Below are 17309 nucleotides of genomic sequence, written 5' to 3'. Positions count from 1 at the left end.
TTTCCTGGGGCAGAGACCTTCCTTGGTCCGAGTGGTCCCGGAGCCCGTGTTCACTGTTGCTGTCTGGACCAGGCCCTACCACAGGCTGAATCCCGACTATGAGAGGCTGAAGATCCAGTGTGTGCGGGCCATGTCGGACCTTCAGAGCCTGCAGAAGCAGCACACCAATGCCTTGAAGCGGTGCGAGGAGGTGGCCAAGGAGACCGACTTCTACCAGTGAGTGGGCCTTCAGCAAGTGGGTTTGGGTCTTTGGGTCTCAAGTGGGTTTTTCTAAGTACAGGGCGAGGTGTGGAGCCTTCACACCATCTGGTGACAGCCTTGGAAGCGCAGCGGGCAGGAAAGGGATCAGGCCCGTCAGGTTGCTGTGCTCCTGGGTCACGGCCCAGGACCCAGCTATAGCTCCTGCAGTAGGAGAGGCAGATGGGCATGTTCCCCTTTGGTCTCCTGGGGCCCCTCTGAGACTGTTGGCTGGCCGTACCTGCCCATCTGCTGCCCTTTGCCCCGCCTCAGTACTCAGAGGTGCCGGGCTTGTACCAGGTAAGGGCTCAGCCCTCACCTTGGCCTTCATACGTGTGCCCTTTTTGGTGTCAGGTTTTTAAAAAGTGGTTTGGGTCCTCCTGGCATTTGGCTGATACCAAGCTTTGGCCTGCCTCTGAGTGCTGCTACCCTGGTTGCTGTGTGGGCTCCCACTGGGAGTCCTGGGACCTGGAGGGGCTGGAGAGGGTTGGAGGCTGGCTGGGGTTCACTGTGTGTGCGGGGATTATAGCACACTCCATAGCCGGCTCCTGAGCGACCAGACCCAGCTGAAGGATGATGTGGACATGCTGAGGCGGGAGAACGGACAGCTGTTGCGGGAACGTAACCTGCTGCAGCAGTCATGGGAGGACATGAAGCGGCTCCATGAGGAGGACCAGAAGGAGATTGGTGACCTCCGGGCCCAACAGCAGCAGGTACAGCCAGGCAGGGTGGCTGGGGGCAGATCGAGGTTGGGTAGCCTCCTACCCACTCGTTCATCCACTCATCCTCCATCTTCCCACCTATCATCTGTCTTCCCACCCACCCTCCATCATCCATCCTCCCTCCACCATCCATCCTCCCATCTCCCATGCATCTTCTCACTCATCAGCCATCCTCCCACTTATCAGCCATCCCCCTACCTCCCATCCACCCTCCCACTCATCCTCCATCCTCCATCCTTCCACCTCCCGTCCATCCTCCCACTCATCCTCCATCCTCCCATCTATCATCTGTCTTCCCACCCATCATCCATCCTCCATCCTCCCTCCATCATCCATCCTCCCTCCATCATCCATCCTCCCATCTCCCATGCATCTTCTCACTCATCATGCATCCTCCCACCTCCTGTCCATCCTCCCACCTCCTGTCCATCCTCCCACCTCCCGTCCATCCTCCCACCTCCCGTCCATCCTCGCACCTCTCGTCCATCCTCGCACCTCTCGTCCATCCCGTCCATCCTCGCACCTCTCGTCCATCCTCCCACCTCTCGTCCATCCTCCCACCTCTCATCCATCCTCCCACCTCTCATCCATCCTCCCACCTCTCATTCATCCTCCCACCTCTCCATCCTCCCACTCATCCTCCATCCTCCCACCTCCCGTCAATCCTCCCACTCATCATCCATCCTCCCACCTCCTGTCCATCCTCCCACCTCCCATCCATCCTCCCACTCATCCTCCATCCTCCCACCTCACATCCATCCGCCCACTCATCTTCCATCCTCCCTCCCTAATGTATCATCTGTCTTCCCACCCATCATCCATTCTCCTTCCATCATCCATCCTCCCTCCATCATCCATCTTCCCTCCATCATCCATCCTCCCATCTCCCATGCATCTTCTCACTCATTATCCATCCTCCCACCTCCTGTCCATCCTCCTACCTCCCATCCATCCTCCCACTCATCCTCCATCCTCACACCTCCCATCCATCCTCCCACCTCCCTTCATCCTCCCACTCATCCTCCATCCTCCACTTCCTGTCTATCCTCCCACCCCCTGTCTATCCTCCCACCTCCCGTCCATCCTCCCACTCATCCTCCATCCTCCCACCTCCCGTCCATCCTCCCACTCATCCTCTGTCCTTCCACCTCCCATCCATCCTCTCACCTCCCATCCATCCTCCCACTCATCCTCCATCCTCCCACCTTCTGTCCATCCTCCCACCTCCTGTCCATCGTCGCACTCATCCTCCATCCTCCACTTCCTGTCTATCCTCCCACCTCCTGTCTATCCTCCCACCTCCTGTCTATCCTCCCACCTCCCATCCATCCTCCCACTCATCCTCCATCCTCCTACCTCCCGTCCATCCTCCCACTCATCCTCTGTCCTTCCACCTGCCATCCATCCTCTCACCTCCCGTCCATCCTCCCACTCATCCTCTGTCCTTCCACCTCCCATCCATCCTCCCACCTCCCATCCATCCTCCCACTCATCCTCCATCCTCCCACCTTCTGTCCATCCTCCCACCTCCTGTCCATCGTCGCACTCATCCTCCATCCTCCACTTCCTGTCTATCCTCCCACCTCCTGTCTATCCTCCCACCTCCCATCCATCCTCCCACTCATCCTCCATCCTCCCACCTCCTGTCCATCCTCCCACTCATCCTCTGTCCTTCCACCTCCCATCCATCCTCCCACCTCCCATCCATCCTCCCACTCATCCTCCATCCTCCCACCTTCTGTCCATCCTCCCACCTCTTGTCCATTGTCGCACTCATCCTCCATCCTCCCACCTTCCGTCCATCCTTTCACCCATCATCCATCTTTCTACCCATCCCTTATTCTCCCAACGCCCCATCCACCCACCCATCATCCATCCTTCTACCCCCACCCCTTTCCATTCTTCCCCTGTATCCATGTGATCGTTTTGCAAGTATTTTTAAGGTGTCTGCCTAGTGTGAAGCACTGGGGTATCCGAGCAGACACTATACCCTTGCTCTGTTGAACTCTGCAGTCTAATGGGGGAGACTAAGGCTAGTCAAATAATCACACACATCTGTGTATCGCTGTCAATGGTACACATTGCAAGGGCTATCGAGGAGGTGCTGTGCAGTGCTGTTCATTGTGTAATAGGAATTTGACTTAGTAAGGGGACTTGGGGGTCTGTAGTTTCCTTCCTTTATATGGATCGTGTGAGAACACAGATAGAGAGAAGCTTGGAAATAGCGAAGCCCTATGCAGATTTGAGATGGAGTAGTTACTGTCATTACTTTTTGGTGGGAATGTGGCCTCTTCCTTTGCTGCTGGATTGCATTCCAAGTTAGTTTTTTCTCTTTGCTCAGCTCTTGTTGCACATGGGCGAAGGCATGAAGGGTGGGCCAGTCATTTCAGAAAACTGACTTGCTGTGAGTGATGTTGGCCAGTTCTTGTCTTGTAGCTTGTGGACTGGAGACTGGAATTGCTTGGTTTTATGGTAGGAGCCGAGGCCATGTTCTAGTCCATTGATGGTTGCATGTTTGGGGTTGGAAGGCAATCCTAGTGAGCGGCAGGGTGTCCTCTGAGCACTGTCACAGAACGCCCCGTCCCCATCAAAACCATTTATGGCTCCTGGAGTTAAAGCGGGACTGTTGGGGCTTGCTCGAGACAGAGCTCATATAGGATGATATGAACTCGTCTGATAATTTAGCATGACATTATCTTCTTCGCTTTTTTTTTCATTTACAATTAAAACTTTTTAAATTGTGAAACTGTCACAAACTTACAGGAGAGTTGCAAGTGTAGCACAAACAATTTTTCCTTCTTATTCCAGAACAAACTGCCAACCTGTGTGCTTTTCATGAACAAGGGTGTTCTCCTATATAACAGTAATACAAACATCAACGTCAGGAAGCCAACACTGATACATAATACCATCTAATCATCAGCCCCCATTTGAGTTTTCCCAGTCGTATACATAGTGTCTTTAATAGGAAGAGGATCCAGTCCAGAACAAAGCAGTGCATTTACTTTTCTGTCTCTTTGGTCTGCTTCAGTCTGGAAGGGCTCCTCAGGCTGTGACGTACGTAGCTGTGATGCTTTAGAAGATTACAGGCCAGTTACTTTGTAGCATGTCCCTCCACCTGGATTTGTCCAAGCTCCCGGTTGGATTCCATTTGTGTATCTTGGGACTGCCATAGAAGGGACACTGCCACCTTCTCCCTGTGTCTTAGAGACTGGGACTTGGCTGGATAGGAGCCATTACCAGTGATGTTTCCTTTGATCACTAAATGAAGGTGTGCTCTCTGGGCTTCACTGCAGAGTTACTTGTTTTCCCCTCGCCTGCCTGCCTGCCTGCCTGCCTGTCTCTCTCTGTGTGCACTCCTGAATCCCTGTTTTATTCGGTGTGTTGGGATTCATTGTGGCCAGTGGGAGCCTCTTTAGGACTGCTTCTCTTGTCTTTTTGACAGGTCCTTCCCACTCTTTGAGCACTTTTTTGTTCTTTGGCACAAGAAAATGTCCCAGGCTCATTTTATTTCCTGCCCCTGCCTTGGGAATCAACCATTTCTCCAAGGAGTCCTCATTCCTTTTAATAGAGGATGGCACTTAGAAGCAAGGTCTGAATGTTGGGTCTGCATGTAGCTACTGGGTATAGTGATAGTAGTATAGTGATACTACTGGGTATCACTGCTCCCAAGTCCTCTCAGTGGCCAGAGTAGGGAATATCTGAGTACTCCATCACCACCCCCCCCATTACATCTCCATTTCCATGACTCTCCCCCCCCCCCTTATATTCAATATGTAATATATATCTTGAAAATCTCACACTCCCAGTTATAGTCCAATACAACAATGTCCTAGGTTCATTGTACTTGCCTCCCTTTCTGTTTTTGCTAACTCCCTCTTATGGCAGTGTGAAACCACAGCAAGAGGCAGGGATGATAGCCCTGGATGAGGGTTTGGTGTGCCTTCTCTGCCCGGGGGCTGGGAGTGCTGGCCGCCCCAGTCTGAGGGCAGGCCGTCCCTCCCTGCCTTTACCTTTACCCCACTGTCTCCTTGCTCACTTATTTGTGGACATTTTCCCACCCTGGTTTAAATTTGGCTCAGTTAGCCTTTCACCTTGGGTTTGGCTTGGATTTTATTTTTCTGTGAGCGATTTCTCATTCCAGATGTGTTGCTGGCTCCATCTTAGCCTAAGGGGAAGCCCCATGGTCTTTCCAGAAAGTGGCAGAGGGGGACTTGTTCAGGGAGGCAGACCTCATCTCCTGTGGTCGTCTGTCCTGGAGGTTAGATGTTGCATATAAAGCAGTGGCACTGTGTACCTGCGTGTGTGAAGCTCTCCATGGATGCTTGCTATCGTCGCTTTTATTCTAGTCCCATCAGTGCTGGACTGCAGTCTCCTCTCGTGGAGGCTGTGGAGTAGTGGCCACGCCCCCATACACGGCTGGGCAGGATGTAAAAGGGGCCACTTTTGCCGTCAGCTTGGCAGCTCCTCAAAGTGTTAAACGTACAGTTCCCGTGTGACCCAGCAGTTCCACCTCGAGGTGTATACCCGAGAGAATTGAAAACACATGTTGACACAAAAACCGGTAATGGGAATGTCCATAGCGGCTTCGTTCGGAACAGCCAAGAAGTGGAAACAGTCCGGATGCCCACCGACTGATGCACGGGTAAATAAAACACAGTGTATTCTCTACAGTGGAATGTCATTCGGCATAAGAATGAATGACGTGCTGATACCTACTGCTCTACGGATGAACCTTGAAAACGTGGTGCTAAGTGAAAGAAGCCAGTCACAGAAAGACCACATGGTGTATGATTTCATTTATATGAAATGTCCGGAACAGGGGACCCCACAGGGACTGATCGTAGACGAGGAGTTGTCTGGGCCAGAGGATTGGGAGGAGGGAGGTGAGTGCTAATGGGCACGGGTTTCCTTTCGAGGGGATGACAGTGTTCTGGAATTACGTCACGGTCGTCACTACACAACCTTGTGGGTTTACGACGTTATGAATACACCAACTCCGCTGACTTGTGCACTTTAAAGGGTGAATTGTGCAGCATATGAATTACATCTTGAAAACAAGACTCCAGTTGCCACCTTGTCGTAAAAAAAATGTCTGCCCTCATGAGGCATAAAGTTTCATTGCCTCCCGTTCTCTGACTTTCCTGAGGACTTTTACAGCTTGAACAAACATCCGGACTGAGATTATTCTTTCCCTTCCTCCCCTTTCCTGTTCTTCCCGCAGATGACATGGGAAGGTTTTCTCCCTGACCCCTCCAGCCCATGTCTTGTTCTCTTGTCCTTTCCTACAGCTGTGACCCTTGCGGGGGGTGGAGGGGCAGTTTATTACAACAGTCAGTAGGTTTCCCCACTTCTGGCCAGCTGGACTGGGGTCCCTTGGCAAGTGCCACCTTGGGACCCCATCAGGAAAGGAGGCTGGCTGCCGTGGGGGTGGGGGTGAGGGGACATCTCTGAACTGCCAGGACCACCTGCTGTCCTCAGCCTGGGCTGCCTCACCTTCACCAGGACTGAGGCGAAGCTCATTCTTGGGTAGGCCAGCAGCTGAGGAAGTGGGGGAGCAAGGGACACGGGGGTGGCCACAGGTTTCCTCCCCACAGGGCCTGAGGGCAAAGGTTGACCTCGCTGGACAAGGCTGGTTTTGTTGCCTGGCTCCTCCCACGCCTTGTTAACTTGAAGAGGCCCTTGCGGGGTAAATGGTGCTGTTTGACTTGCGTGTTTGCTTGAGGGATTTGTGGGGCTCCCCAGCCCTCTGCATGATTTATCTCCGAGGAAATGAGGCAGGCCTGGCGGGGAGGGGCGGCACGGGCTCTCCCACTTTCCCTGTGCGCGTGCGTGTGTCCACATGCCTGTGTGTCGGGGGAGGCTTGCAGCCTGGCCGGCCCATCTCCAGGTGCCGCAGTCAGAATGCGCCATCTGGATTCTTCTTGGTTGCCCAAGAGATCCTGGGCAGAGGTTGCCAAGCCTTGGCTGGGGGAGCAGTGTCTGCTTTCTTTACTGCGGTGACACGCGCTCTTTGGTTAGAAAAGAAAAACTACAGACAGCAGTGAAGTCACTCCCCCCACCGCAGCTTTTGGTGACTCCTGAAAGTTGACTTCTTTTCTCAGATATCCCGAGAAAGGGGTATTTCTTAGTTTCTGATGGGCAGGCCTCACAGAAGCCCAGCAAAACTAGTGTTCCTGACCAGTGTAGAGATGAGGGCAGTTCTCTCATCGGCCTCCCTGTGGGGTGCAGCCCAGCGGCCTGGTCCTGCTGTGTGGATGGAACCAGACCCTGGCTTTGCCCCTCCCCTGGGCCACTTCCTCCCCGGTCCTCGAGGGCTGGGAGAGTCGCCTGCCTGAGACGAGAACATTCCTGCCCGTCTCATCTTAGAATGCTGGACTGAATTTAAGTATTCTCTCTCACTGGGAATTGCATTAGCCTTGCTGGGAAGCTAAGCACTGTGTGCGCAGGCGTGTACATAGGTCAAGCTATCTATCTAACAAGACCATAGTCTTCTGATTATAAAAAGGAAAAATTCTACACTAATAGATAGGATGGCTTTTCAAATTCTCTGGAGTTAACTGTGGCCATGATTTTTCCAAACTTCTTCAGAGGCTTTTGATCACATTCCCCCAGGCATGATTTTGAGCCTTGTTTGTAGAGGAAAGTTGAGAAGTATTTGGGGGCCCGCGAGCCTCTTTGAGTGGATGCTGTCTGTCGGGAAAGGAATTGTTCTACATGACTAGGGCTAGAACGAGAATGAGAGGGTAGAAGTCGAGGAAGGTGATTTCAGCTCATAATAAGCAAGATCTGGTCTTGCACAGTGGTCACCTGTGGTGCTGGGCCGCGGCTGAAACAACACAGCCTGGATCCCACCACTCAGGCTGGGAGTGAGCATCAGAAAGGATTCCGGGATCTGCTCGGGGTTTTCCCTGACTGACACCGTCTCTCTGGGAACTTGTGACCCATCCTGGCAGCCGGTTCACTGCACTGGACTGTCACACAGGCTCTCATCCAAGTTCCTTATGGTTAGGGCATTTGGGGGCTATTGCCCAAGGAAGAAAGGCCAAGCCACAGTGTCGACTCCAGATTCTGTTGCGGACCCGTGAAGATACCATGGCCCAAAACGAGGTCTTTGTGCTGTGCCAAGGCTGCCTTTAGAACTAGCTGCTTTCTTGAGGAGGTTTGGAGGACGAGGCAGCTGAGGAGAGCATGCTGCTGGTCTGCCCGGGGCTGCCACCTTGTGGGAAAGCCCAGGAATGGCAGCAGTGCCTTTGTTCGGCAGAAGCCACTGGATGCTTTTGGAGCCAGTGGGGTTCTCACCTGGCTGAGGGGATGTTGTGAGAGTAAAACGTTTGAAGTGATTTTTTTAAACTTTATTTTTTATTTTTTAAAATTTACATCCAAATTAGCATATAGTGAGGCAATGATTTCAGGAGTGGATTCCTTAGTGCCCCTTAACCATTTAGCCCATCCCCCCTCCCACAACCCCTCCAGCAACCCTCTGTTTGGTCTCCATATTTCTGAGTCTCTTCTCTTTTGTCCCCCTCCCTGTTTTTATATGATTTTTGTTTCCCTTCCCTTATGTTCATCTGTTTTGTCTCTTAAAGTCCTCATATGAGTGAAGTCATACGATTTTTGTCTTTCTCTGACTAATTTCACTTAGCATAATACCCTCCAGTTCCATCCACATAGTTGCAAATGGCAAGATTTCATTTTTTTTGATTGCCGAGTAATACTCCATTGTATATATATACCACATCTTCTTTATCTAGTCATCCATCAATGGACATTTGGGCTCTTTCCATACTTTGGCTTTTGTTGATAGTGCTGCTATAAACATGGGGGTGCACGTGTCCCTTCGAAACAGCACACCTGTATCCCTTAGATAAATGCCTAGTAGTGTAATTGCTGGGTCGTAGGGTAGTTCTATTTTTAGTTTTTTGAGGAACCTCCATACTGTTTTCCAGAGTGGCTGCACCAGCTTGCATTCCCACCAACAATGCAAAAGAGACCCTCTTTCTCTGCATCCTCGCCAACATCTGTTGTTGCCTGCGTTGTTCATGTTAGCCATTCTGACAGGTGTGAGGTGGTATCTCATGGTGGTTTTGATTTGTGTTTCCCTGATGATGAGTGATGTTGAGCATTTTTTCATGTGTCAGTTGGCCATCTGGATGTCTTGTTTGCAGAAGTGTCTATTCATATCTTTTGCTCATTTCTTCACTGGATTATTTGTTTTTTGGGTGTTGAGTTTGATAAGTGCTTTATAGATTTGGATACTAACCCTTTATCTGGTATGTCGTTTGCAAATATCTTCTCCCATTCTGTCGGTTGCCTTTTAGTTTTGCTGATTGTTTCCTTCACTGTGCAGAAGCTTCTTATTTTGATGAGGTCCCAGTAGTTCATTTTTGCTTTTGTTTCCCTTGCCTCTGGAGACATGTTGAGTAAGAAGTTGCTGCGGCCAAGATCAAAGAGGTTTTTGCCTGCTTTTTCCTCGAGGATTTGGATGGCTTCCTGTCTTACATTTAGTCTTTCATCCATTTTGAATTTATTTTCATGTATGGTGTAAGAAAGTGGTCCAGGTTCATTCTTCTGCATGTTGCTGTCCAGTTTTCCCAGCACCACTTGCTGAAGAGACTGTCTTCATTCCATTGAATATTCTTTTCTGCTTTGTCAAAGATTATTTGGCCATATATTTGTGGGTCCATTTCTGGGTTCTCTGTTCTGTTCCATTGATCTGAGTGTCTGTTCTTGTGCCACATTTGAAGTGATTTTTAATTGGAATGTTTGAGGTACTGTCCACAAGTCGGGACACTCCAGTCTAAAAGCTGGACCTTTTCCAGACACTGGTGGAGGCACTGATTGGCGCAGAAGTCAGAACTCTTCCTTTCTCTCTTTGTGTCCTGGGCCTGTGTGGGCATGAGTCCTGTGGGACATTTTTCTCACCCCTCACTTGTGGGCACCGCATTGGGTGATGTGCTTGGTGTCCTCCAGGCCTCACTGCCTGCACCTGGATACCTTCTGGTATCCTCAGTTTGTCCTGGACTCAGGGGCTCAGTTCTTATTTGGTGGCTTATGGAAAAGAATAATGTTATATCTCCATCTCACAATGTGCAGAAAAAAATTATTCCATGTAGTTGAAAGATTTAAATGTGAAAAGTAAAACTAAAACTTTTTAGTTAAAAATAATAGGAGAGTATCTTTGTGATCTCAAGGTAGGAAGGAGCTTCTTCAATAAAACAACCAAAGCCCAAACCATAGAGGAAATGATTGATAGATTTTACTGTATCAAAATGGGAAACTGTGGTATAACATAAGCCATATACTGGGAGATGATTTTGTAATAAATACAACTGGGAAAGAATTAGTGTCTGGAATTTAAAAATAAGTCCTACAAGAAGAGGAGAGAGGGGTGTGGGTGGGGAAGGAGGGAAGAAGGAAAATCAAAGATACAGACAGGCAGTTCATAGACAAGAAGATGTGTGTAGTCAGTAAGCAGGAGTCATAAGGAGAATTGCTCTGTCTTTCCAGTCATTTGGGGATGGGAGTTAAAAGAGCTCTTACTTGTCTATGAAATTAGCAATACTATAAAAAAATCTAACTTTCCCAATAGCCAAGAGGTAGAGACAACCCAAGTGTTTTTGACAAATGAATAGATAAACAAAATATAGTAAATATCTACCCTGGAATATTATCCACCTTTAAAAAGGAAGGAATCTCTGTCACATACTATGGCATGGATGAACCCTGAAGGCATTCTGCTAAAGGAAGTCAATCCATCACAAAAAGAGAAATACTACATGATTCCATTTGTATGAGGTGCTTAGAGTTGTCAGATTCAGAGAGAGAGAATACAGAAGGGAGGCTCCTGGGGCTGAGGGGAGAGGGGGATGGGGGGGGCTGTTGTTTAATGGGGATTGAGTTTCAGTTTTGCAAGATGAAAAAGTTGTGGAGGTGGGTCACACAACCGTATGGATATACGTAACACTCCTGAAATGGACACTTAAAAATGTAAGAAAATGGTGAAGACTGTTATGGCGGCCATGTAAACTTCCAACAAACAGGCAAAGAACGCAGATGTGTTCATGTAGTGAAATCCTACTTGCGTTGCTTGACCGCATCTCAAAAACAACATTGAATAAAAAGGAGAACACATGGTATGATACCATAAGAGATTTTTATGAATAATAGGGAGAATGAATAAAGTATTGTGCATGGAGATGGGTGGCAACAAATTTAGGGGAGTGATTGATTCAGGAGGGGAAGGGGGGGTGCTGGATAGAGGAAGAATGTGGTGGGGACTTTAGCAACACCCACAATGCTTTATTTCTTGGGAGAACAGTTCGAGACATGTGACAAGATAGCAGGATTAGAGCTGGGTGGTGAGTACTTTAAAATGGTGTTATATTAGGTGCTCTGCTTTTCTGTATGTTTGGAAGATATTCTGTTTTTTTTCACAAAAAAAGACTTGAGACAGTAGAGTGTGCTTAGGGGTTTTCTGAGTGGTTTAAGTGTGCAGCTCTTGTCTGCCACATTGAAGCATTTTTACAAAACAGTCAAGATTTTAACTGCCAGGGGCGCTTGGGTGGCTCAGTTGGTTAAGCGTCCGACTTCAGCTCAGGTCATGATCTCACGATTCATGGGTTTGAGCCCCGTGTCGGGCTCTGTGCTGACAGCTCAGAGCCTGGAGCCTGCTTCAGATTCTGTCTCCCCCTCTCTCTGCCCCTCCCCCACTCATGCTGTTTTTCTCTCTTCTCTCTCTCTCTCTCTCTAAAATAAATAAACATTAAAGTTAAAAGGGGCATGAATTCATGAGCTGTGAGATCATGACCTGAGCTAAAGTCAGATGCTCAACCAACTGAGCCACCCAGGCACCATCCCAATTTTTTTTTTTTTTTTAACATTTATTTATTTTTGAGACAGAGACAGAGCATGAATGGGGGAGGGTCAGAGAGAGAGGGAGACAGAGAATCATAAGCAGGCTCCAGGCTCCGAGCTGTCAGCACAGAGCCCGACGTGGGTCTTGAACTCACGAACTGAGAGATCATGACCTGAGCCGAAGTCAGAGGCTTAACCGACTGAGCTACCCAGGCGCCCCTATTACTGGTTTTTAAAAATGAGTTTGTATTTCAGTGTCCTTGCCTCGTGAGATTTCCTTTGCAGGAAAGAGTTTTGCTTGAAGAAGAAAAAAGGAAAGCCAACTAGGAAAAAAGGGAGCAACAAGAGTAACCGCCCCGAATGGGCAGATTTGTGGGGTGCCCTTCCTCTCTGATGTCTGTGATCCTGGGAGCTAGGGCTTACGTCTTAGGGGAACAGACTCACTTTCCTTGTCTCTGGGATTCTGACTTCTGGCTCTCATTTGTCATGTTTATTGAGAGTGGACATTCCCTTCCAAGGGAGTGTTCGGTATCTTAGCTTCTTCTGGTTCTTGGTGCTGCGAAAATCTGATAACCCTGGGTCCATGCTGAATAAGCAGATGACACCTGGTGTGTTGCAGTTGGAAGAGTTAAGCGAGCTTTTCTGGTTGAGTCCTATCATTGGAGGAGTAAGGAAACCGGAATCCAGAGATGTGGAGTGACCCACCCAAGGGCTCAGATCCCCTGTCGTGCTTAGCAGAAGTCAGAAGGCCCCTGGCAACTAATGAACTCATCTTGCTGTTTACTCTTTAGAGCAGCACCTCAATTGAACTTCAGTACCTGTAATTCAGAGTAGACCATCCTCTTGCTTACAAGCCTTGCATGGTTCCCATCTCGCTCAGGGTACAGTTTTTGCTTGCTGTGAGCTTTGGAGCTGTGCCCACTTCTGCAGCCTCTTTTCACTTCAGCCTTGTTTGTGGGGCTCTGACTGGAGCCCTGCCCTTCTCTTCTCTTTGTGCCTAGACCATGTGTGGTGGTCCCTGCCTCAGGGCCTTTGCACTTGTTCACCTCTGTGTGCTCTAGCTGCTGCTCTTCATTTGCATCTAAGCTCAGAAGTCACCTTCTTAGAGAGGCCTCCTTAAGCCTTAGCCCCTCTATATTTTCTTAGTAGCCCTGATTATTATCTGAAGTTATTTTAGTTATTATTTTTATAATAATAACTCTCTTTACCTCTCTACTTGTCTCTGTGTGTTTGTTTCTGCCCATGAGGATAAAAGGTCCCTAGGTCACAGTCTTTACATGACCTGTCCAGCATCACCGGCATCTAGGATATGTTAGGTACTTGTACTGGGGGTCCTCAACATCTCCCCCCAGGTTTGGTGATTTGCTAGGAGGATGTATAAGACTCAGCATATAATCACACCCAGGGCTAAAAATTTATTTCAGTGAAAGGATCCAAAGCAAAATCAACAAAGGGAAGAGGTGCATGGGACAAAGTCCAGAGGACTTTGCGAGTTTCTGAGAGTCCTCCCCTGTGGAGTCACATGGGACACCCTTAATTCTTCTATCATTGAATTGTGACCTACTCCCTGCCCCGGGGTTTTAGTGGGGTCTGGCCGTACAGGCACCCTCTGCCGAGCATGTACTGAAATTCTGGACTCCCAGGAGAAAACATGTGCTCAGCCTAAGCCACGCTCTGTCCAGTCCAGGCACGGGGAGCCCCTCTTACCGCCTTGAGGAACGTTTTACGTGAGTGTAGGGGACTGCTTGCCATTCAAGTTCCCAGCTGCCAGCCAAGGGTCAGCTTGTAAGCAGGTCTTTCTAAGGATAGACGTCTCGGGGCTGCAACAGTAACTCCTTTCTCCCTCTTCGGAAATATTTGTGAGTGAGTGAATTGGCCAGTGTGATTGAGAGGCCTGTGGAATCACATCTCGAGCCTCCCAAAGGCCAGAAGGTGTGGCCTCCCCTCGTTTGTCAGCAGTAATACCCCCGGACGGAGGACAGTGGCAAGCCCGCCCTTCCTTCTGTCCTCAGGTCCTTGGTAAGTGTGCCTCTCTGGTCCCCAGGTGTTGAAGCACAACGGGTCGTCAGAAATTCTCAATAAACTGTACGACACGGCCATGGACAAGCTGGAGGTGGTCAAGAAGGACTATGATGCCCTGCGGAAGAGGTACAGCGAGAAAGTTGCCATCCACAACTCTGACCTGAGCCGCCTGGAACAGCTGGAGGAGGAGAACCAGCGTCTGCTGAAGCAGACGGAGATGCTGACTCAGCAGAGGGACACGGCCATCCAGCTGCAGCACCAGTGTGCCCTCTCCCTGAGGAGGTAAGAGCCGCCCGTCCGCCCGTCTCCTGTGCGCAGAGAACGGCCAGAGGGCCAAGTGGGTCTTCTCTGCCTTGGGACCGCTCTCCTTTGTGGGCTTATTGTTATCTGCAAGGCTCTCAGCTGTTCCCAAGGAGTAAAAAAAAAAAAAAAAAAAAGGGAAGGCACAAGTGACTGTGCCTTTTCATTTGAAAAAAATTTTTTGGAATATTTTGGAAATGTTTTGTTGGCACTCACTGTGGCTTGGGAATTGCACTTTTTCCTCCCGTCTGAACAGCTCTGATGTGTTCTGACCACCTCGTTTCTTAGATCTCCTCATAAGCCTCTCCCTTCTGTGTCATCTACCCGCCCAGCATAGGAGAGTTATTCATCCTAGGCATTGTTCTAAAATTTCACTTTTTTAAAGGTATAAAATCTGTAGGGAAGTGACCCTTGCCCTCAAACACTGTTTCGTAAGGTACATTCCTGCAGAACGCCAGTTCTCTGGAGGGTTCACTGGTGTCCTATGCATGCTGTTCTCTGGATGTAAAAGGGATTAGGAGTTGCCAGGTTATACTTAGACAGGTTATACTTATACGGTTGCCAGGTTATACTTAGAAGTCTGTGGGACTTCTCAGAGCCTTCACTCTGATACTCTGTACTAGTCTCTCCAGGAGGGGGACACAGTGTTTCCCAATGTAAGGCCATCAGAGAACACACTTTTTTTTTTTTTTTTTTTTTGATGGCGCTTCATGAAGGATTGGCATTCTAAAGAACATGCATTCACAAATGCTTCTATAGAGCTGCAGGCTCTGATTTGCAGGGTTGCCTGTGTGGAAGGTGCCTCCTGGCCAGAAGGACTGAGCTGTGTCCTCACCCCAGTCACCCACACCCAGGCCTTATCATCTGTATCTGAAAAATGGGGTGGTCGGACTAAATGATCATTAAGTCCATGTTTACCTCTTATATGCTGCGATGCTAGCATCGTTTTGTTTTTATTTTTTAAAAATAATGTGGCTTGACTGTGGAAGAAATACACTGTTATTCCTAGTAGAGCAGAGGGCATGAAGTCCTCAGATCAACTTCTGGTATTTGTAAAGGCTGAGAAAAATTCCAGGTCCGGGGGCACCGGCACTCCGTGACTTTCCTCTGTCGGAGGTGCGGATGACCTCACTCGAAACTTCATGCTTGACTGTCCAGTACGGCGGCACGGCCTGGGCAGGTCCCCGCCCCCCGCATCCCAGCTGCCTCTCTCCCCCAGGTTTGAGGCCATCCACCACGAGCTGAACAAGGCCACAGCCCAGAACAAGGACCTGCAGTGGGAAATGGAGCTGCTGCAGTCGGAGATGACTGAGCTGAGGACCATGCAGTTAAAAATGGCAAAGGAGTCGGAGAAGTACAAGGAGGAGCGGGATGCCGTGTACAGCGAGTACAAGCTCATCATGAGCGAGCGCGACCAGGTCATCTCTGAGCTCGACAAGCTGCAGACCGAGGTGGAGCTGGCCGAGTCCAAGCTCAAGAGCAGCACGTCTGAGAAGAAGGCGGCCAGCGAGGAGATGGAGGCACTGAGACAGGTGGGTGTGGGGCGGCTGGCCTCCCGCCTCGGGGAAGGCAGGGCGATGGGGGCCACGGCATCCGCACTGGTAGCCTCCTCCTGTTTGGTCTGCGTGCTGGCTGAGTTATCGAATGCGGCCTGGGTAGCTGCTGAGCTCACACTTGGGGCCCGGCTCTAGCGTGCCGCAGAGCATGCAAAGGGAAGTCCGGCTGTGGTCCGGGCCTTGGAGCTTAGAGCATAGCAAGAAAGTCGCAGGACATGCACAGACAAGCGTGGGCTCCGCTCACAGGCACTCTCACACCCAAACCCTTGGTTAAGTGATTGTAGATCAGCCTTGTGTTGACGGTCAGTGTGTGTCTCAAAGATTTGCTCACTGAGAAGCAGGATCCCAAGGACAAGGGCTTAAAGCCATCCATACCTTTGGCCTTGTGAATTCAGGAGAGCACCCTCAAGGATTTTTTTCCCCTCTACATCTGAGGAGTCTGCTCTTTAAAGGGATCATCTGGACTCCGGCTGGGAAGATGTGATAGTAGGCTGAGCACAAGGCCCTTTTTTCTAAAGCCTTGCTCCCTGGGGCACATGGCCTCCAGGTTCAGCTGCTAGGGGTTGAGTAGCATCAGAACTGAGCCAGAAAGCTTGACTCCTGAGTGATCAGCAAGGAGTCTCTACATCTTTCCTACCTGAGCCACCTTGGCCTTGTTGCTAACACATTTTTCCCTCAGGTTCATGTGTGCGCTTCTGGGGCTTGTGTGGACTGGTGGACTCCTCCTATTTGAGATTCCCTTCCCATCCTGTTGGTTGATCTGCTTAGAGCCGCTGAAATTGATCACAGCAGACTTTTATCCCATTGAAATAATTCTCCATTCCTGCCTCTCCATTCTACTTGCTCTGCAGCTCTGTTAGAATGCAGTCTTTAAGACTGGTCTCTGAGAAGAGAAAAGCAAGGTGTTAAACGTCGGGCAAGTAGGCAGGGGCAGCATGCATTAGATCAGTGTACCCAGCGCCCTCCAGACTGAGCATGAGGCAGGGCTGATGCCTGAGGGGTGGGCCAAGGCCTGTGAGGGTCTCTGCGGACAGTGATGCCTCCTTATGCTCAGGCGGTGCGAGGGGCTGTGGGAATGCAAGGGACAGGGCCCTGTGCTTGGAGAGGGGCGCTCCTCAGTCATGGGACCTCCTACCTCTCTGGGCCTCAGTTTCCTCATCTACAAAATAGAGACAATAGCAGTGCCTCACAGGGTAGCTGTGACAGTCCAATGGATGCATGTGGAAAACACACTTAGAATGGTGCCCCGTAAAGTAGGAATGATTTGAGTGTTTACTTTATTGTTAAGATGATTATTATGCCTGTCTGGATCTTACTGCCTCTTGGGACTAGGGTGAGCACTATGAAGTTGTTTCTGTAGGCAAAAGTGGGCCAGATGGGAGCAATTTAGTATAAGGGGGGTGGGGGGTGGGCTGAGACTTATCCAGGCCGTGAGGACGAAAGCCTCATGAAAAGGAATATCTACTTTGATGAAATTTTTACAAGACCATGATGAAGGAATTTTTAATAAGCACAGATAACATATTAGGACTTGGGCATTGTGCCAGAGAAACCATCCCTTCGCTTTTTCATTCTGGTATCTGAGAGCTTAACTGTTGGGGGAAATGTGGATATT

General features: G+C 49.7%; 1 protein-coding gene across 3 annotated transcripts in view; it reads left to right on the top strand.

The window, feature by feature from the left end:
- DLG5 (discs large MAGUK scaffold protein 5) overlaps positions 1 to 17309 on the top strand; it is a 127497-nt gene that overhangs the window by 63150 nt on the left and 47038 nt on the right. For all 3 annotated transcript variants that reach the window (XM_047825586.1, XM_047825587.1, XM_047825585.1), the window contains 4 exons: positions 73 to 216; positions 767 to 950; positions 13861 to 14120; positions 15358 to 15670. In XM_047825586.1, the coding sequence (XP_047681542.1) occupies positions 73 to 216; positions 767 to 950; positions 13861 to 14120; positions 15358 to 15670 (901 nt within the window). The remainder of the gene's footprint in view (positions 1 to 72; positions 217 to 766; positions 951 to 13860; positions 14121 to 15357; positions 15671 to 17309) is intronic.

Source organism: Prionailurus viverrinus, chromosome D2, assembly GCF_022837055.1.
Source record: "Prionailurus viverrinus isolate Anna chromosome D2, UM_Priviv_1.0, whole genome shotgun sequence".
NCBI lineage: Eukaryota > Metazoa > Chordata > Mammalia > Carnivora > Felidae > Prionailurus > Prionailurus viverrinus.
Note: the sequence above shows the minus strand (reverse complement) of the source record. Positions and strands in the feature narration are given on the sequence as shown.